General features: G+C 41.4%; 1 protein-coding gene across 7 annotated transcripts in view; it reads right to left on the bottom strand.

Moving 5' to 3' along the window:
* The window catches only part of ALG9 (ALG9 alpha-1,2-mannosyltransferase), an 88,577-nt gene that overhangs the window by 11,101 nt on the left and 55,463 nt on the right, over window positions 1-22,013 (bottom strand). Inside the window, exon 14 of one of the 7 annotated variants that reach the window (XM_028105858.2) lies at window positions 12,139-12,269. The exons of the other annotated variants lie outside the window; for them this stretch is intronic. Within the exon in view, the coding sequence (XP_027961659.1) occupies window positions 12,139-12,269 (131 nt within the window). The remainder of the gene's footprint in view (window positions 1-12,138; window positions 12,270-22,013) is intronic. 7 annotated transcript variants of the gene reach the window in all.

The following is a 22,013-nucleotide window of genomic DNA, read 5'->3' as shown; positions in this document are numbered from 1 at the left end:
TTTCATCTGATGTTGGCTAGAATCTTCACAATGGCCACACTCCTGTGGCTGGACTGAGAGCTCAGCTAGTACAAAGGGCCTTCAGGCCTCCTCCATGTGGGCCTCCTTTCTCCTTAAAGCCACAGTGCCTGGATCCTAAGAAGGAGCATTCCAAGAGACAGGAAATAGAAGCCCATCCATCGGCCACTGAAAAATCTTTATCTTACTGGATAAGGGCTTTAGAAGCTTCTAAAGAAATCCTTATTTCACCTTTTTTCCTTTTTTACTTTGGTATAAATCCAGTTTTAAGAATGTGAAATAATGGGGCCCTGGGTGGCTCAGTCAAACATCTGCCTTCAGCTCAGGTCATGATCTCGGGGTCCTGGGATCAAGCCCCATGTCAGGCTCCCTGCTCAGCGGGCAGCCTGCTTCTCCCTCTGCATGCTGCTCCCCCTGCTTGTGTGCACTCTGTCTCTGTCAAATAAAATCTTTAAAATAAAATATATTTTTTAAAAAAAGAACATAAAATAACCACAAAACAAGAAAACTACAGGCCAATATGACTAATGAACACAGATGTAAAATCCTCAACAAAATATGAGCAAACTGCATACAGTAATACATTAAAAGATCATCCACCATGATCACATGGGATTTATTCCAGGGATGCAAAGATGGTTCAATATTCACAAATCTGTCAGTGTGATAGAGCACATCACCAAAATGAAAAAAAATCATATGATCATCTTTCTAGATGCCTAAAAAGCATTTGACAACACTCAAAATCCATTCATGATGAAAACTCCCAACAAGTGGGGTTGCCAGGAACGTACTGTGACACAATAAAGGTCATATATGAAAACCCCACAGTGCGATGGAGGCCCGTGTAGGGCTGTTGCTCAGGAGGCCCAGCCTGGCTTTGGGCCCAGGGCCTCAGAGCCGGGGATTCTGCACCTGGGCCAGCCTGGCCGCTGCCAGCAATCCCGGTACACCGCGGTGCCCGATGCAGAAAGATGTGGTGGATATATATATCACGGAATATTACTCAGCCATAAAAATGAATCTTGCCATTTGCAAAAACATGGATGGAACTAGAGAGTATAATGCTAAGTAAAATAAGTCAGTCAGACAAAAACAAATACTGCATGATTTCATTCATATGTGGAAGTTAAGAAACAAATGAACAAAGGAAAAGAGAAAGAGAACCCAAAAAACAGACTCCCAACTATACAGAACAAACTGATGATGGGGGGGTGGATGAAACAGGTGAAGGGGATTCATGATGAGCACTGAGTCATGTATAGAATTACTGAATCACAATCATATTGTGCACCTGAAAGTAATTTAACACTGTATGTTAACTATAATGGAATTAAAATGTAAAAATTTTTTTTAAAAAGATGTGGTATACATACACAACGGAATATGTTATGCAGCCAAAAAAAGGGATGAGACTGTGTCATTTGAGACAACATGGATGGACCCAGAGTGTATTATGCTAAGTGAATAAGTCAGAGTGAGAAAGACAAATACCATATGACTTCATTCATATGTGTAATCTAAAAAATAAAACAAATGAATAAATAAAAAGTAGAATCAGACCTATAAATATAAAGAACAAACTGAGGAATGCCAGAGGGGAGGTGGGTAGGGGATGGGCAAAATGAGTGCAGGGGTGGGAGATACAGGATTCCAGTTTTGTAATAAGTCATGGGAATAAAAGGCACAGCAGAAGGAATACCGTCAATGATCCTGTAACAGTGATGTACGGTGGCAGATGGCAGCTATGCTGTAGTCAAAGCAGCATAATGTATAAACTTGTGGAAACACTGTTGTACACCTGAAACTAATGTAACATTGTGTGTCAACTATATTCAAAAAAAAAAAAAAAAAGAACATGAAATACATCAAATAACTGACAACTATTTTCTGAGACCTTAGTACGTGCTACGTGTTGCAGAGATTCAAGAAGAATTGTGGTTTCTAACTCTCAAGGAGCTTAGAATAAAGACCTCTGATGATGCCGGCCACTTGGTCTAAGCTAGCTAATAGCAGGGGCAGTCCTAAAAGATTGTACATACTCTTAAAACCTGAGAGTCTCTGTAGCATGGACTTGGAGCACAGATGGTCTGTACATAGCCTCTTTCTAGAGAACTAATTTCAAAACAACGGGAAGCACACTCTCTGAGTTTCAGAAAAACAAAAGGTTTGTTCTTAAAATGTCAGCAGATCTCAATGATTAAGCAGTTGAAGACTGCAATGAGCAAAATGCCAATGTGTTTTGAAGCCAAATCTAGCCCGGGGTAGCTCTGCCAGATGAAAGGTCTCAGCAAAGTACTGGGAGAAGATTAAAAAAAAAGGGGGGGGAGGTGAAGAACTGATAAAGAAACAGAAAGTAGTGAGAATAATGAGCTGTAAAGAATTACAAAAGTTCAGAAACTCTGGAGCGCGTGGGTGGCTCAGTCAGTTGGGCGTCTGCCTTCGGCTCAGGTCATGATCTCAGGGTTCTGGGATCGAGCCCCGCGTCGGGCTCCCTGCTCAGCAGGAAGTCTGTTTCTCTCTCTGCCCCTCTGCTGCTTGTGCTTGCATTCTCTCTCAAATAAATAAAGTCTTTAAAAAAAAAAAAAGTTCAGACACTCTGATCTCTTCTTCCTTACAATTTCTCAGTATTCTTGGCAGAGATGAAGGAGGTGGAGGTACTACCATGATTGATGTGTAGGGAAAAGACAAGAGCACTTCAATTACTGATTAGGAGGGAGAACTAATTCTACCCAAAGGATGTGAACACCAGCTGAAGCATGTCAAACTGTTGGCTTGCAACCAAATACTGCCATAGGGTGTAGTCTCCCTTTCCACCTGGGTAGCAAAGAGCCGCAGATGAACAGCCTGCTGGACTATTTTGTGCACCATATGTCTCTTCTGCTAGAAATCTCCTTTAAAAAGTAAAATTTCAAAAAGTATCCAATTTGGACGAAGAATGGCATCAAAAGAGCTGTGATGGTTTTAAAACACATCCATAATTCTTTGACATTCCTCCTGTCAATAAGGAAAGTCTAATTCCTCTCGCCTTGAACATGGGTTATTCGAGTGGCTTGCTTTCAATGAACAGAATGAGACAAGAGTAAGACACTGTATGAATTCCAAGGCTCGGTCATAGAAAAAACTTTATAGCTTCTGAGATACTAGCTCTTGGAAGCCAGCCACCATACTGTGAGGAAGCATTGGCCATGTGGTGAAGCCACGTGTAGGTGTTCTGGCCAACAGCCAGCATCAACTGCTAGACATGTGAGAAAGCCTTTGCAATGCCTCTAGTCCCAACCACCATCTGATGGCCAATGCATGAAGAACTCTGAGCAGCTGAAGAACTGTCTGGCTGAGCCCAGTCAACCTCCAGAACCATGAGAGAAAACAAATAATTGTTATTCTTTTATATTGCTAAGTTTGGGATGATTTGTTACACCACAATAACTAGAACAAAAGGTTCCAACTAATTTGCCCTTTACAGCAATTCTCTATGATCCTCTTCTCTTCCAGAAATAAACAATCCTGCTTATGCAGGGGTTAGGGGCTGGGGACACAATGGCTGCCATCAACCAGACTACCACACAGGACCAAAATGGATACAGGTGCCACAGACTCTTTAGGCCTCACAGCTGCTGGATTCACTTCTTCTTGGAGGGTGAAAAAAGAGTCATGGTATCGGTAAAAAAAAAAAAAAAAAAAAAAATCTCCATGGCAGGTAAAGCTCAGTGACCACCGAGAATCCTGTGTTGGGCACTGAAAGAACACCGGGGCCAGGTGCTGTCAGCACAGTCCCGATGTTGCTGCTGTCGAGGCCCTCTGACTGGAGAAGGTCCCTCTCCTACCATGCCAGCTGATGGTGTGAACTTTGAATCCCTTGCTTGCATCTACTCTTCACCTGTAACTATAAACTTGCAGGGCTTTGAAATCCTGCCCAAATTATCTCAAGTCCCTCATCAGGCAAGCCTACAATTCAGTTAGAGGAGGCTAATATGTCCAAAATAAGAAAGAAGGAAATCTCACAATACAAAAACTAAAGGTGAAAGCAAAGCTAACCAGACAAAAGGGACCTACACCAAGGGAGGAAAGCGTGGGCAGAGAGCTGCCGTGTGAAGCAGGGGCAGGACCTCCCAACTTGACTCCGAAGCTACAAACAGGCCCTGGTGCTCAGGAGGCCAACTGCAACGTCCTGGAGAGGCATTTCCCACCAGACTCCTACAGCCACACATTCTCACCACACTTCGGAAGGAACCCACCGCTGAGCTGGCAATTGATTGCAACACTCTCCCTCCACTCCTCTCTGGGAAACCTCAGAGTAGGCATTACATCCACCCACGTGTCAAGCTATTTTATACAAGCAGCAATTATATCATGCTTCAAAGAAAGAAAAAAAATCCTCTCCAATTTTAGAAAGTATGTAATATGAGACGGCCATAGAGTAACAAATGTGTCTGTTTTAAAAAGTGATATTGCTAACTAGTTTAGATCCCATATCCCGGGAGTCAGAGAAAGCTTTATACAATTAACCAGACACAGACGTGGCAAACCCAGGGAGAGGAAGGCATGGCTTTGGCGTCAGCTGTATAAAGGGGAGACCAGAAGATGGGTAAGATCTTCTGCCTGGGTCCTGTCTCAGACTAATGGGTTCTGGTTCTCTAAGCCTCTCACACAGAGAAGCAGCCTATGAGAAAAGAATGAATGGACTTAAAGACAACCGACAGAATGGGAGAAAAGATTTGCAAATGACATATCAGATAAAGGGCTAGTATCCAAAATCTATAAAGAACTTCTCAAACTCAACACCCAAAGAACAAATAATCCCATCAAGAAATGGGCAGAAGACATGAACAGACATTTTTCCAAAGACATCCAAATGGCCAACAGGCACGTGAAAAAGTGCTCCACATCGCTCGGCATCAGGGAAATCCAAATCAAAACCTCAATGAGATACCACCTCACACCCGTCAGAATGGCTAAAATTAACAAGTCAGGAAACGACAGATGTTGGCGGGGATGCGGAGAAAGAGGAACCCTCCTACACTGTTGGTGGGAATGCAAGCTGGTGCAACCCCTCTGGAAAGCAGTACGGAGGTTCCTCAAACAGTTGAAAATAGAGCTACCATATGACCCAGCAATTGCACTACTGGGTATTTACCCCAAAGATACAAATGTAGGGATCCGAAGACGGGTACGTGCACCCCAATGTTTATAGCAGCAATGTGCACAATAGCCAAACTGTGGAAAGAGCCAAGATGTCCATCGACAGATGAATGGATAAAGATGTGGTATATATATATATATACAATGGAATATTATGCAGCCATCAAAAGGAATGAGCTCTTGCTATTTGCAACAACGTGGATGGAACTGGAGGGTGTTATGCTGAGTGAAATAAGTCAATTAGAGAAAGACATGTATCATATGACCTCATTGATATGAGGAATTCTTAATCTCAGGAAACAAACTGAGTGTTGCTGGAGTGGGGGTGGGGTGGGAGGGACGGGGTGGCTGGGTGATAGACATTGGGGAGGGTATGTGCTATGGTGAGCGCTGTGAATTGTGCAAGACTGTTGAATCACAGATCTGTACCTCTGAAACAAATAATGAAATATATGTTAAGAAAAAAAAAAAGAAGATAGCAGGAGGGGAAGAATGAAGCAGGGGAAATTGGAGGGGGAGACGAACCATGAGAGATGATGGACTCTGAAAAACAAACTGAGGGTTCTAGAGGGGAGGGGGGTGGGGGGATGGGTTAGCCTGGTGATGTGTATTAAAGAGGGCACGTTCTGCGTGGAGCACTGGGTGTTATGCACAAACAATGAATCATGGAACACTACATCAAAAACTAATGATGTAATGTATGGTGATTAACAATAAAAAAATTTAAAGGGGAAAAAAATGAGGGAATAAAAACAAACAAAAAAATGAATGGACTTCTGGGTTGCCATTCACCCAAATGGGCTAATGACATTTAGCCCTATTTATGGAGTCATGCTCCACTAGCCCAACAGTAAAGGCCTTGCTTGTCTTCCAACAATTTCAACAGAAAACAAGCCTCTTCCCGTATTCACAGATATTCAGAATTGCTAAATTTGTACCAGTCATAATTATTGACTAATAAAGATTATAATTGTTCTAATAACATTTAGGCTGCTTTCCCCTGGAGCTGCATCTGCACTGAGTAGGATATTTTTACGTGCCAGTACGGTCTTCAAACTATCCAGGTTGCTTCCCTTTTGGATGGCTGAGACCCAACCCAAGCTACAATACCAAGGAATGTCAGCAAATTAAATCAAATAAGCAAGCTATGGACAAATCCACACGTCAACATGGACTGCAGAGCAAAGGAACAATCCATACTCCATTCCTCCGTCCTGCTTTTTGGGGCAAGCCCCTGTATTCTGGTCACACTGAAGCAGGGTGACCACACATCTTGATGTGCCCAGGGCAGGGCTCCTTTTATTTTCAAAAGCACTTTGATTTGGATGATCTCTTACAGATCACTTCCACCTAAAAGCCAATCTAAGCCAGTGAAAGAGGTAAATTACATTTTTCTTGACTAACCTTCAGGCACCTCAAAGGACTTCTTTTTATGTTTCCACTTGTGCTCATGATTTCTTCTCCTTGAATTATCTACGCGATTCTGCCCTCTCTACCACCAGTACAAATCCTTTCCCTCTACGCCTCAGCTCAGGAGACATGTCCTTTGGGAAGCTTCTCAGTATACCCTGACCGCCACGGATCTCTCCTCTCTCGGAAGTTCTAGCACACAACCTGGCACCTCCTATGGTCTTACTATTATTTTCAAGTCATTTTTTGTATGTGTAACTATACAAGTTGTAAGTTATTTAAGGGCAAAATCTGTGTCTAATTACCTCCTTTACATCCCTTAAAAAATCCAGCTCTGTGACAAGGACATAGTATCTTCTGATTTTCAAACCTGCCTAAGCAGCTGGCTCTGAGATCTAAGACTCCAGGTGCCTCCTTCTCTCACAGCACCCTGTACTTTTCCTTTAAAGCACCTAACGCAGGTTGTAATTATATACTGATTTGTATGCTTATTTGTTTAATGCCAAGGTCCAAGAGGACAAGGAATTTGTGTGTATTATTCATCACTATATACCTAAGATCTATCACAGTGCCTGGCAGTGCTCAAAAAAAAAATCTGCTGATTGGATGCATGTCAGATGGATAGATGGACGGAGAGATGGATAATGGAATAAAGAAAAAATCATCTCTCAAAGTGAACCCTCCAAGTTTTAGGGCCCGAAACATTTGAGAAACTAATTGGCTTCTATTTCTAAAAGATCATGTCACAGGCTTATTAAAACCTTCTCCTTTCCTCAGGAGGAGCTACAGAGTAATTAGGCCTGCAGCCCCATCCAGTCTAGGGTCTAAGATATTGGTGACCATCTCGTGCAGATGGTACCACATTTCTCCCTGTTACATAAAGTGCTGAAGTACAAAAGCCACGGTCTCAAGAAGACAGAGGAAATGTAACAACCCCAGTGAATGGCTGGAAAGCATTCCAGGATCAAGCTCCCAAGAGCATTTTGTGCACCACCTCAGTGGTATCTCTGAGGTGCACAGCCTCTGACACTACAGTCCAGCTTAACTGTCCCAAGTCCACAACATGAGATGTCACAGTGCTGACAGTTATAAACTGCTGTGGCAAGACTGGGCTGTGGGGTCCCGCTGGTTTTCCAGTGACATCAATATATATACACTAGGAAATGCTGAGGAAGAGAAAGAAACTCAGCATAATTTTGGAACCCTAGGCTGCCTGCTAATTAATTGAAAAGCCTGACATTTATACAATGCCTTAGAATTTGAAAACACCTTCATATTTCCACTCTCATTTAATCCTTACAACATTCCCATGAAAAAGATAAAATATTATTATCTCTGTTCTGGCGTGGAAATCTGGAATCAGGAACAACCGGCAAGTCACATCTTCTGACCCCTTGCTCTCTTCTGGGTATACCTTCAAGTGAACTGTACCTTTCCAGTTCTTAAACCAGATTTTTTTTCTTTCTCAGCATATGGTCATGAGAAGCATGCCAATTTATGGGAAACAAGTAAAATTTATGGGAAGTGAAAAACCTCTGCAGGCATTCTCCTCACCTTCCTCCCTGCCCCTGCACTAGAGGTGTGCAGAGTGGGCAGAGGGGAAACGAAGCAGCAGCAGGGACCGACAGGACAAAGAAGACACACGACGAGGTATGTTCAGGGTCCGTCGCTCCAGCAAGTTCTGCCCAAACCTGCAAAAGCTTCTGCTCAGGGACCAGCCCTGCTAGAGAAAGCAATCCACGACACTTTTGATACAGCAAAGGAGAATGTTAAATACGTAGATACGGGCCAATGTGAAAGTCGTGGGATTCCGGGTAAATTTGGGCCTGATCTTCCTGACACCCTGCATCTCCTGAGCCCATCCCTCCTCTGCAGCTGAGTTCACCCCCTCACTGCCTCTCATCTAGCCAATGAGAATTGTCTCCTAACTTGTTTCTATGCTTCAGCTTTCCCTCGTTCCAGCCCACCTCCTACACGATCACCAATGCAATCCTCAGATGTCACCTCTTCTTGGCATCTTCCTTGGCCTCTCCCACCCTAGCCTTTTTGGAATTGCCCCATCTCTCCTATGCTTGGATAACACCTCCCCAAGGTGGGGTTTCTCCCCAGGTTTACCATAAACTCCCCTAGGCAGCAGTCTTGTCTGCACACAGTGTAAAGTCTTAGATGTAGAAGATATTTGATAAATGTTGATCAAATTGAGCCCATTATGCTTTATTTCTGGCCTTAACATCTAGCTTGTTAGGGAAGCAGAAGGCTCAGTGGGCCACAGTGAGCAGCGTCTCTGGAAAGGATGGCTGGGACTCAACACCGAGGAGCCACACCTGTGTGGCTGTACAAGGTTCTCCAGCCACCCTCTGCTCACCGCAAGGCAGGTGGAAGGTCACCAACACCTTCTCCTCTTCAAGGGATTTCAAATTCTCACATGGGAACTATACAAGCCTGCTTCTTTGCCTTGTCCCAAAGGCTCTGTGTTTATGTGCACTAGCTGTGGTTCTAGGAGGCCACCAAAAGGGGAAATGGGTAGATGGGCAGCCCTTCTCATTTCAACCCTTCAAAACCAAGGGGAAAAAAAGTCACCTGAAAATTACTCCCTTGCCCCATTTGCTATTAACAGAGTTCATTCTGTAGCCAGTGTACTGCTGGTATTTGTGAACCACTCAGTTTCCCTTTGCCAACAGGAAGGTTGCTCGGGATCTGCTGGCCCCTCACAGCTGGAGATCTTCCCAGGGCCAGATCTCATGTTGTCACAGTTTTCTCAATCAAAATAGAAGGCCCAATAGTGACCCATGCCAAGTACTACATCAAATAACAATAACTGAGAACATGCATGATGCAGAGAGCTTCACAACATCACTGCTGCTTCTCCCTCCAGCTCTCTCCTATTACTGGTCCAATCTGACCACGTGTGAGTATCAGTCCACCGTCCCACCACCTCTCATGGCCCTCCACTCCCTCAGCGCCCCCGCCCCTCCTCACCCAACTTATGGCCACGACCACTCTCCACCATAAACTCAACTCCCTTACCCCCTTCATGCTTTGTTGAACTTTTTGGCCTAAACCCAACCCTGTGCACACAAGTGGGTGCATAAATGTGCATAGCAGCATTATTCACAATAGCCAAAAAGTAAAACTAACCCAAGTATCCATCAACTGGGGAAGAGGTAAACAAAATGCTTATATCCATATAATGGAATAGTATTCAACAACAAACACCGACTGATACATGCTATAACATGAATGAACCTCCAAAAAATGCAAAGTGAATGAAACCAGATACAGAACCTCACATATTATATAATTCCATTTATATACATACAGCTTGGTAAATTTACTACTAATTATTGAATTGTACACTTAAAATGGGTGGATTTTATGGTATGTAAATTATACTTCTACAAATTTATTTAAAAAATTTAACAACAACAACTCTGGTTAAATTCACCTGTTCTGTGATTCAGCACCGGGGCTATCTCTACAGCTGGAGAAGAAAAAGGCAACCACACTGGCCCCACTTAAAACTCATGTGGGTTCTTGATCCTGTCTTCCAATCATACTGTATTTCTCGAGCTCCTTTTGTCTCCTACTCTCCTCAATTATTTACCTCTCCTCAAATCTCCAACACCTCATCCCCATATAGTCCCTTCTCACCTGATAATCCTACTTCCTGTTTCACCGAGAAAACAGAGGCCATCAGAGGAGAACTTCCAGACTCCTATTATCACACCAGCCTGCTGCCAGTTCCTAATCTGCTCTATCTAGCAGGCATGTGTGGCTATTTAAATTAAGATTAAATAAAATTAAAAATTCAGTTCCTCATGCAGAGTAGTCACATTTCAAATGCTTACTAGCTCCATGCAGCTTGTGGCTCCAATACCGGACAGTGCAGATACAGAACCTCTTCATCACTGCACAGAGGGTCTATCTACCGCCCATCTATTCAAAACATCTCCTCTACTTACAGGTACGTTTCCTCCCACCCACCCCAAGGGCACTGCTCCAGCAATTCCTTCCTTTCTCCTACATGATCAATTTTCAGCTAAGAGATCATTTCCATCAGCATACAAACGTGATTTGTTATTGAAATAGATAAAAGATAATGGCATTCTCAACAGAAACAAGAAATAACGAATATGTGACATGATAAAGGTGTTAGCTGATGCAACTGTCATAATTATACAGCAATCATGAATGTATCAGACCAACATGTGTACACTTTAAACTTACAAAACGTATATGGCAATTTTTAAAAAAAGATAACGGTAATGATTGCACAACAGTGTAAATAAAATTAATGCCACTGAATTGTACACTTAAAATAGTTAAAATGGCAATTTTTTTTAAGATTTAATTTATTTGAGAGAGAGAGAGAGAGCACACAAGCAGGGGGAGCAGGAGAGAGAGAAGCAGACTCCCCGTTGAGCAGGGAGCCCAACATGGGGCTCAATCCCAGGACCCTGGGATCACGACCCAAGCCAAAGGCAGACGCTCAACAGACTGAGCCACCCAGGCACCCCTAAAATGGCAAATTCTATGTTTATATATATATATATAAATATATATACACACACACATACATGCATATTGTATATATACTAACATAATTTTAAAAAGATTTAAAGGATAAAATCTTCTCTCATCATCCCTTACCCTACAGTACCCACTACCAGCGATGGCCGTTTCTCTGCTTCCCTTCAGAACAGAACTTTTCAGAAGACTTCTCTATGTTTGCCATCTCCAGTTCTACTTTTGCTCTCATGCCCCTCATCTCCCAAGTCACCATGCCCCTACCACTCCACCAAAATTGCTTTTATCGGCCGCCTAACCCAATTGGACTTTATTTTTTATGGGCAACTTTATTCAACTTTATCAGCAGCTTCTGAGCACTCCCTCCTCCTAAAAACATCTTCCCTGTTTCTGAGTCCCAGACCTGCCTCTCAGGACCTGGTCCTCTACCTTTTGCTTTCTGCCTGGACTCTGCCCACCAGGCCTCCCTGGACCTCTACCCACAAACCACCTGACTCCTCCAACTCAACCCCATTACTCCTTCACCTGAACGTCCTAACTCCTCTCTTGTCATCAGTTCTTAGGCCCTTCTGAAGAGCCAGACAAGCCCCGGTCTCTTTGGTCCCTCTATTTAAGATCGAGTAAGGCCTGTCCCTTCCTTGACTGAGGCTTGATCCTAAAAATAATGGATATGAACTTCTAGCTCTTTAAAGGACATAGTCAATCTTCCCAACAGTGTTATAATACTCTCAGTAAGACAACTGAAGTTGATTGCCAGAAGTAATCCATGTCACACATTTATTTGCATTGTCTTCAGTGGATCTGTTTTAGTTAGATTCTTTTATTTGGATGATACCTGAGTAAACTTTGCACTCAGTGCCTAGAAAAAGAGAGCACTCTTTTAGATTTCTCAGGAAACTGGACAAGAATAGAAGATGTGTTTGGGCCCAAATAAAAATAAAAGGAAATGATGGCTATTACAGTCAGCCCAGGACTGGAAGTTATTCAATCAAGATTCTAATTTTCACCCTTACTAGTCCTAGTACATCTCTAGCCACATACCTAGAAGCATCAAGGAATGGTCTGTAGGCCAAGCTGATCCATTCTTCTCTATTTGATGAATATTTCGGCTCCCGGGGTGTTTCTCTCGTGGTGTCCAAATCCACTAAATAATGGCATTTACTGATGTCAATCTGCAATGCGGAAAGGCCAACCCTTCATTAGTAACTGCAAAGGTCTTTTCAGGATAAGGAACATCAATTACAATCCTAAAAATTCCCACAGGGTTTCAGAAACACAAACCTCCAAGTCCTTGGACAATATTACCTGTGCTCTTTCCCTTCAGGTAAGAGTGTTGGGTTCTGGGGAATTATTTAGGCTCCTGGTTGCAGGGGTGAGACATGCACCCACCTAGCCAAATATATATGCAAGCTTTGGGAGTTCTGACCCTAGTTTGAGTATTAAGTTCCTCTGGCCTCACAGATACTTCTGAAGCTAGCATGAGTCCACAACCTACTAAAAAAAACTCTCTTCTTCCGCTATCATTCCCTTCCAATCTACCACCTCTTATCTGAGATTAAAAGGGCATCACCTAAACACATGCTAATGTGTGAGGAAGCCCCATCTCTACGGATAGAGCCATGTGAGGTCACCCTACTACACCTCAGAAGTGGTACAGCACTATCACAGATCATCATCTCCTTCAACAATTCAACAGAACTGATAGAGACATGGGAACTGCCATTGCAGCAAAAGACCAGTAAAACAGATATCAGAACTGTGAGAGTGGAGAAGGTTACAAAAAATCTATAGCAACTATTAGCAAAACTGTAGTCATCCAGTTGCCTACAACATGGATACATCAGAGCACCATAGCTAATTATAAAAGGATATTAATACATTTCACTTAAAACTATATCAGTACTGTGCTTCTCACAAAATTGATTAATTCAATGGAACATGCTACAAAATCTGAAGGCTGCTACTGTTGTTAAATAGTTCCTTTCCAACTAAAAAAATTTGTATTTCTAACCAAAATCACAAGTATATGACAGAGCCAGATCTGGACTCAAGTCAGTGTGACTTCAAAAGTCATATCAAGACTGCCCCAAATGACTGAATCAGAGGGAAAGTGCTCTCAGGAGCTCAACGAAATGTTTTTTACAAAATAAAACCAATAAAGAGTCCTCCTAGAATGCCAGCTATCAGCTAAGATAAAGGCCATTAGAAACATGAATAGATCTACAGCAAATCTCATATTAAAGTAAAGGGTTTGAAAGTTTTTCCCTTGAGATCAGGAATCAGTCAAGACTTATCACTACTCTATTCAATACTGTACTAGAGATTCCAGTCAGCAGGGTAAGGTAAGAGAAAGAAATGACAGAAGAAATGGAAAGAGGTAACAAAACTCATTCATCACAATGATATGATTGGTATATATAAAATCTGGTTACCTAATAAATTTTTGGAATTCAGAGAGTTTATCAAACTTTAGATTTATAGGATGTAAAAATCAATGTCATATATTCCTATAGAACAATAGACAAGAAAGAAAATGTTTTTAAATTATGTATTTTCAAATTATATTATAAAAATATAATTCATGAGAATTTGAAAATGTATGCCTTGGAATAAATCTAACAAAAATATGGGAAAGTCCTCTATAAAAAATTATGGAATTTTATTGACAAATGTCTGTCAACTGATCAATTTATAATGTGCTATATTCATATAATTAAAATGTGGTAAATACATGCAATGAAATATTATTCAATCTTAAAAAGGATACATTGCATAACATGGATGAACCTTGGAAACATGATGCCAAGTGAAAGAAGCCAGCCACAAAAGACCACATGTGGTGTGACTCCATTTCCATGAAATGTCCACAACAGACAAATCCACTGAGACAGAAAGCAGATTAGTGGTTGCTAAGGACTGGAGAAGTGACTTGCTTAATGGGTATGGGGTTTTCCTGGGGTGAGGGGTGGGGGAGGATGAAAATGTTCTGAAATTAGATGGTGGTTATGGCCTCACAACAGTATGAATGTAAACACCACTGAATAGTGCACTTTAAAATCATTGCTTACCCTAAGATCCAGCAACTCCATTTCTAGGTATGTACCCAAAAGAATTGAAAGCAGTGACTCAAAACAGATATTTATATCCCAATGTTCACAGTGGCATTATTCACAACAGACAAAAGGTAAAAATAACCCCAAAGTCCATCGTGGAAGAATGGATTAAAAAACTATCTAATGAGTACCAACTTTCAGTTTGAGATTAAAAAGGTCTAGAGATAGAGTGGAGATGATTATATAACACTGTGAATACGTTTAATGCCACTGAATTGTATCCTCAAAATGGTTAAAGTGGTAAATTTTATCACAGGAATTTGTTAAAATGAATTTTAATCTCAAAAAAATTTTTGACAATATAGTATTAAATGGAGAGATAAACCTTATTCCTAATCAATCACTGTTATAAAGATGTAAAGCCTAAATAAATTGATCAGTATAGTAAATGCAATCTCAAAAATCCCATCAGACTTTTTTTATGAAACTTGATAAGCTAATTCCAAAATGTATATGGAAACATACAAGGACAGCCAAAGCACCATTAGGAAAGAAAAGCAAGGTGGTGGGCTTACTTGCTATAAATTTAGAGTAATTAAGACAAGAGGTGTTTAGTGCAGAAACAGACTGAGAGACTGATGAAGAGAATAGAACCTAGAATGGATGCAGGCAACATGGACCCTGATTCATGACAGAGTGACACCGCAGGTCAGTGGGGAAAGGATGGGCTCTTCACTGACTGGTGCTGAAACAACTGCGTATCCACTGAGGGAAAAATTAGACCTCAACCTCACTCCACTCACAAAAACCAACTTCAGATGGATTACAGAAGTACATGAAAAAGGCAAAATTACAAAGCTCTTGAAAGATAACATTGGAGAAGATCTTACAGAAGTCTTTTTAGACAAGACACAAAAAGTATTAACTACAAAAAAAGGATAAATTTGACTACATTAAAATATCTATTCATCAAAGACACCCTTATGAGAGTGAAGAGACGATCCACAGAATGGCAGAAGAAATATGTAACACATTTAACCATCAAGGATTCATATCTAGAATATATAAATAATACCTTCTAGTCAGCAAGACAAAGACAGACCACCCAATAGAAAAATGGGCAATGACTTTAACAGGTCCTTCATAAGAAGAAATCTAAATGGCCAAAAACAAATGAACAAGTGTTCAACCTCATTAGTAATCAAGGAAATGCAAACAAAATCACAATGAAAACTTACAATACCAAGTGTTGGCCAGAATGTAGAGCAACTCTATTCATTGCTGAGAGATTAGATTGGTACAAGATTTTTAGAAAATTATTTCACACAATCTACAAAAATTGAACATATACATTTGCTATGATCCAACATTTGTACCCCCAGGTTTTAGACTGAACAATATGAAATAATTAATATTTCACTGTTTAATCCACAAAATTGGTAATTTCACTGTGGTGCAAGCTAATATATATCCAACAGAAATACACGCACCAAAAGACAATTCAAGAATGTTCAATGCTTTATTTGCAGTTGGCCCAGACTGGAAACGAGCAAACATCCATCAACAGTAAATAATACACTGTGGTGTAGTCACACAAGGATATACTACACAGTAACAAAAGAGAACGAACTACAGCTATATACAACAACATATGCGATTATTACTGACACAGTGTTGAGGGAAAAGATCAAGGTGCCCCCAAAATACAGTATGATTCCATGTATATGAAAGTTCTAAAACACTCAAAACTCATTTAAATCGTTTGGGAATGCATAATAAAAGCGGTAAATCTGAAGAGAAAAGCAGGTAAATTATTACCATAAAAAGTCAGTTGAGTTGCCCTGAAGGGGGGAATAGGTAGTGATCAAAAGGAGTTGCTGCAGGAGTTCTGGGTGGGAGTGATGCTGTAGTATGTGACCCTGGTGATGCTTACACAGGTACTTGGCTCTAATATTGTTGATTACTGTACACTTGTGTTTTGTGCACATTTAAGCTTATGGGTTATACACAACTGAAGGTTTTAAAAAGTGCCTTTAAGAACAACTTGTTCATTTCTAGCCTGCAGTAAACTCTGTCCTTCCCCCCACCTCTAATTCACAGTACTGTTCCCATTCTCTCCTAGCGTTATTTATATGTAAAAGAGTCTCACATCTGTCTCTACATATGGGCTATTCCTCCAGGGGAGAGAAGGCACACTGGGAATTGACGTCAGACCCAATTCCATTCCACATAACTCTAAAAATGATTCTTCGCATAAACACTTCAGGAAGCAGACTTTCTGGTCTCAACACCCACTCTGTAGCTCCCAAGGATTTTAAAAACATGAAACAAGTTTTTAAAAGCTTTGCAAGCACCATGCCTCTGTAGTCAAATAGAAGCAGCCAGGGGCAGAGACTCCCACGGTCTCATGCCAAGACCTCCTTCGGTTAGGTGGCCTCCATATGACATTTCAGTACTTGACTTCTGCCTGGCCTTTTCTGGCCAGGCATACTACAGGTCTGATTATCTAGATTTGGTTCTGGATACACAGTCTCCCACAAATCTGGGTAGTAACTAATACCCAACTAAACCAGTTAGCTTTTGGCTCCATTCATCACACTATCCATATGCAAATTCCATTTGATGTTTTTAGAAAGATACCATGGCAAAATCATATTAATTGAATTAACAGTCCATTAAAAAACATGTAACCTCTTCATCCTTTTTGGGAAGCAGCTGAATTTTTTTTCCCAGGAAGCAGTTAATGAACAACTAAAACACACAAGGACAAAGGCTCCCAGCAGAAAATGGTTAGGTATGACCAAGGTCAGGTGGTTCTTCTTTTTTTAAGATTTTACTTAAAATCTTAGAGAGAGAGAGGGAGAGAGCATGCACAAGCTGGGGGGAGAGGCAGAAGGAGAGCGAGAAACATACTCCCGTTGAGCAGGGAGCCCAAACTAGGGCTCAATCCCAAGACCCTGGGATCATGACCTGAGCTGAAGGCAGACGCTTAACCGACTGAGCCACCCAGGCGCCCCAAGGGCAGGTTCTTTTTTAGAGAAGAAATAAGATATTTAGAGAAAAGGAGCCCCAACAATCAACAAAATAAAAAGGCAACTTATGGAATGGAAAAAAAAAATACTTGCAAACCATGTAACTGATAAGGAGTTAACACCCAAAACATATAAGGAACTCATACAACTCAATAGCACAAAACCAAATTATCTGATTTTAAATGGGCCAAAGACCTGAATAGACACTTTTCCAAAAAAGATATACAAATGGCCAACAGGTACATGAAAAGGTGCTCAATGTCACCAATCATTAGGGAAAAGCAAATCAAAACATAATGACATACCACCTCACCTCATATCTGTTAAAATGGCTATATCAAAAAGACAAGCGATAAGTATTGGCCAGGATGTGGAGAAAAAAGAATCCTTGTGTACTGTTAGTGGGAATGTAAACTGGTACAGCCATTATGGAAAACAATAAGGAGTTTCCTCAAAAACTTAAAAAGAGAATTACCATATGATCCAGCAATCCCACTTTTGAGCATATATCTGAAGGAAGTGAACTATCTTGAAGAGACATCTACACTCCTATGTTCATCACAGCATTATTCACAATAGCTAAGACAGGGAAACAACTTAAGTGTCCATCAATGCATGAAATGTGATATGTATGTAACACACGCACATGCACGTGCACACGCGCACACGCACGCACACACACACACGCGCGCGCGCGCACGGATACTATTCAGCCCTAAAAAAGAAGGAAACCCACGAGAGATAATGGACTCTGAAAAACAAACTGAGGGTTCTAGAGGGGAGGGGGTGGGGGGATGGGTTAGCCTGGTGATGGGTATTAAAGAGGGCACGTTCTGCGTGGAGCACTGGGTGTTATGCACAAACAATGAATCATGGAATACTACATCAAAAACTAATGATGTAATGTATGGTGATTAACATAACAATAAAAATTTAAAAGAAAAAAATAAATAAAAGAAGGAAAAAAAGAGAAGGAAACCCTGCTATGTGTGACAACATAGGTTAATCTTGAGGGCATTATGCTAAGTGAAGTTCAACAGAGAAAGACAAATAGTATATGATCTCTCTTAATGTGGAATCTAAAAAAGTTGAACTCACAGAAACAGGTATAATGGTCGTTACCAGGGGCTGGGGGAAGTGGAGAGAGGTTAAACAAATTTCAGTTACAGGATGACTAAGTTCGGAGGAGCTCAAGTACAGCATAATAACCATCGTTAACAATATGGTGTTGTAGGGGCACCTGGGTGGCTCAGTTGGTTAAGCATCCGACTCTTGATTTCGGCTCAGGGTTGTGAGATTGAGCCCTGTGTTGGGCTCCACACTCAGCAGGGAGTCTGCTTGAGATTTTCTCCCTCTCCCCCCACCCCGCCAGGCTCACTCTCTCTCTAAAAAAAAAAAAAAAAAAACCAATACAGTGTTGTACATTTGAAATCTAAGAGAGCAGATCTTAAATGTTCTCAACATTAAAAAAAGGGTAACTTCTTGTTATGTGAGGTGACAGATGTGCTAACTCACCCAACTGTGGTAATCACTGTATAATATACACATTCATCAAATCACCATGTTGTATACCTTAAACTTACACAATGTTATGTGTCAATTTTATCTTGGTAAAGCTAGAAAAAAAATTTATTTAAACAATTAGAAGAGGAACTCTCTGTCAGAGGCCTAGATTCAGGTCTGGGCTCCACCACAAACTAGATGAGTGACCCATACTCACTTATGTTTTTTATACTTCAATTTCTTCTGTAAAATAAGAATAATACTATTTACCTAAGAGAGTTATAATGAGGATTAAATGAGAGGATTCATTTGAATAAAACCTGTAAACTATAAAGGACTACACAAATCGCTGTAACATTAGAAGGAATCCTTGACTAAGTCCATGAAATGTGAGAACCTGACTGACAGGAAAGAACCCTGAAGCATTAGGGCCCATTAAAATGAATTGTTCTTGTTTTTAACTGGAGATCAGTGTTTACTGTCAATTCAAGCTATGCCCAACATGTAAGACACAAGAGGGTTACAATATTAACTACTCACAATTCTCCATCAGCAATGAATTAGTAGCATCCACTAAATGACACTAAAATGAATCTTCTGGGCATCATTTAAGCCTTTATTAAGTACCTATTTGGTGAATTCTAAACTAGAGTATACAAAATTCTTGTGGACAGGTCCCCATTACTAAACTTATAATTGAGGTCAGGAAATGACATTAACACATATAAAATACAAAAAGTAAGTATTATAAGAACAATCAGTTCAGAGAGGAAGAAATCACTGGGGGCTGCAGGTTGAAAAAATTTCCTGGAGATGGTGGTAAAAGAAAGAACAGAGTAAAAAGGCAGAAATGAGCATGGTTTAAGGGGAAACAGGAGAAATATCTGCTTGTCCTAAGAGGTGTGTGCTGAGAAAAGTGAAGAGAATCTGAGGGCTGATAATGGAGAACCCAAATTAAGAGAATCTGGATTCTGTGCATCAGCAATCTACTCAGAGGGCGCCTGGGTGGCTCAGTTGGTTGGGTGACTGCCTTCGGCTCAGGTAGTGATCCTCGAGTCCTGGGACCCAGTCCCGGGATTGAGTCCCGCATCCAGCTCCCTGCTCAGCAGGGAGTCTGCTTCTCCCTCTGACCCTTCCCTCTCTCATGTGCTCTCTCTCTCATTCTTTCTTTCTCAAATAAATAAAATCTTAAAAAAAAGGAATCTACTCTAGGCTTTTTAGCCAAAAAATGGGTCTCAGAAAAAGAGAGACGCATACTGGCTCTGTGGAGTGGCGGGGGGCACATGGTAGTACTGGAGGGAAAGCCTGGAAGCAAGCACTCCCCCCACTAAGGAGTGTCCAGCTGTGTGTGAAGGCACCCTGAAGTTCTGTGCAGGGGGAAAGAGGAAAGAAAGGGTAAGTCTCAGGCCTATTTCAGAGGAAATCAGTGATACCAAGGCTTCTAACCCAGTGAACGGGAGAAAAGAGGGGGCCGCAAATGAAGAATCAGTTTGGGTGAGATTGAGAAAAGATGCTATCTTGCATTTTACACCAAGGAAGTGAAAGAAGGTCCCCATGACTGGCACCGAGATTTAATGGCTGTTTTCTATTCCTACTGCCTGCAACAACTCCCTACTCCCACCTCATAAATCCCCCATCGTCTTTCCGATCCCAGACAAAAATTATTTCCTTAGGACAGGTCCCCAGATTGTGTGCTCTCATAGCAACCACTACTTCTCCATTAAAACACTCCACAATTCGGGGCACCAGGGTGGCTCAGTCGGTTGGGCAACTGACTCTTGATTTCGGCTCAGGTCATGATCTTGGGGTCATGGGATTGAGCCCTGAATTGGGCTCTGTGTTCAGTGGGGAGTCTCCTAGAGATCCTCTCCCTCTCTCTCTAAAATAAAATCTTGAGGAAAAAAACACTCCATACTTCTAATCTGTGAATTAATTAGGAAGTTAGTAAATTCTCTGGAAGCTGGAGCCGTGTCTACTTCATTCCTTCATGCATTCCAAAACCATGCCTAGTACAAAGTGCACAGGAGGTACCAAGACATACTGAACAAATGTGCACAAGAGTACATGAAAAAAGGTGAAACTAAGAGGAGGGAGCAAAAGGTGAAAGGGTAGGAAAGAGGAGAGAAGAGAGGAGCAGAAGTGCAGGACGCCCACCGTACTGAGCCGGAGGAGGACGTGAAGCAGCAAGGAATGGAAAAAGTCATTAGACAGGTTGTTGAAGAAGAATCAAACGAGTACAGTTTGGAAACTCAGGGAGAGTGCATTTCAAAACCCACAGAAAGGCTGCAAGACTTCAAGACGGAGAAAAGTTAACAACAGGGGTGAGTTCCCCAGTTGTACCCAAGAACACACTCATCACAGTGGAGAATGCCTGTGTGGGGACAAGGAAAGAACTCATAGCCCAGCCTCCTTTTCTCAGTGACCTTCCCTGCTGTCTATCCCACTGCCTGAGCCAAGCCCCACAAGTCCTAAGACAGGAAGGATGTGAACTTGCATTCAGGCATCTATCAGCTGGAAATGACAATGACGCACATAGCTTTAAAAATAGAGATCTCTGGCAAGGGCCAACGTGCAGTTCAGGAACATCAGAGAGAAACCATCTCCCTGGTTAAGAGATCTCATTTCTCAAATGTCACTGAAAATTCTCTGGTAAACAAATGCAGTAAAGAATCCTCTAAGACTTTAAGGGGATAATGCGAAAGATACATCAAAATCAATTTGTCCTGTAACCTCCAAGTCAAGTGGGAGGCTAAAGTTGAGAAACTGTTCACTTTGCCCATAACTAAGTAAAGTCTGCTCATAAACTGAGGCTATCAAACAGCAACAATGGCTGACATATGTTATGATTTTAATGTTTCTAAGCAGTATGCAGGATGTCTTTCTTTCCAAAAAATGTAATAAATTTTGATTTATTACATTTTCTCATATCCCCCTGTAAGCAACACTAGTGAGGCCCAGGACTTCTAGGTTGAGCCTTCTAAGCTCTGTGGAGCCAGAAACTGAGTCAGTCTTGACCAGCACGGTGTCCCCTGGTGCCTGTCCAGTACCTGGCACGCAACAGGCAGTCCAAAAGTAATTGTCGAAGGAAAGAATGAACACCAACTGCACCAGGAGGCTGGACAACTTCAAACACCAAGTGTTAATAAAAACTAAGACTAGCTGTCTTTAAGTGCCAAGAATTTTTTTCTCTTAGCTTCTAGCCCCAGGAGGGCAATCTATTTCCTCTAAAATGTCATACAACGAAGATCACATTGTAATAAATCTACTAAAAAATCTCTAATTAGCAAAATGAGTTCAAGCTCCAGTAAACTATTAATTTTGAGCAAGG

Source organism: Eumetopias jubatus, unplaced genomic scaffold (genome assembly GCF_037043125.1).
Source record: "Eumetopias jubatus isolate StellerSeaLion01/CBP00866 unplaced genomic scaffold, mEumJub1_p1.0 scaffold_13, whole genome shotgun sequence".
Classification (NCBI taxonomy): domain Eukaryota; kingdom Metazoa; phylum Chordata; class Mammalia; order Carnivora; family Otariidae; genus Eumetopias; species Eumetopias jubatus.
This window is presented reverse-complemented; position numbering and strand designations above follow the sequence as displayed.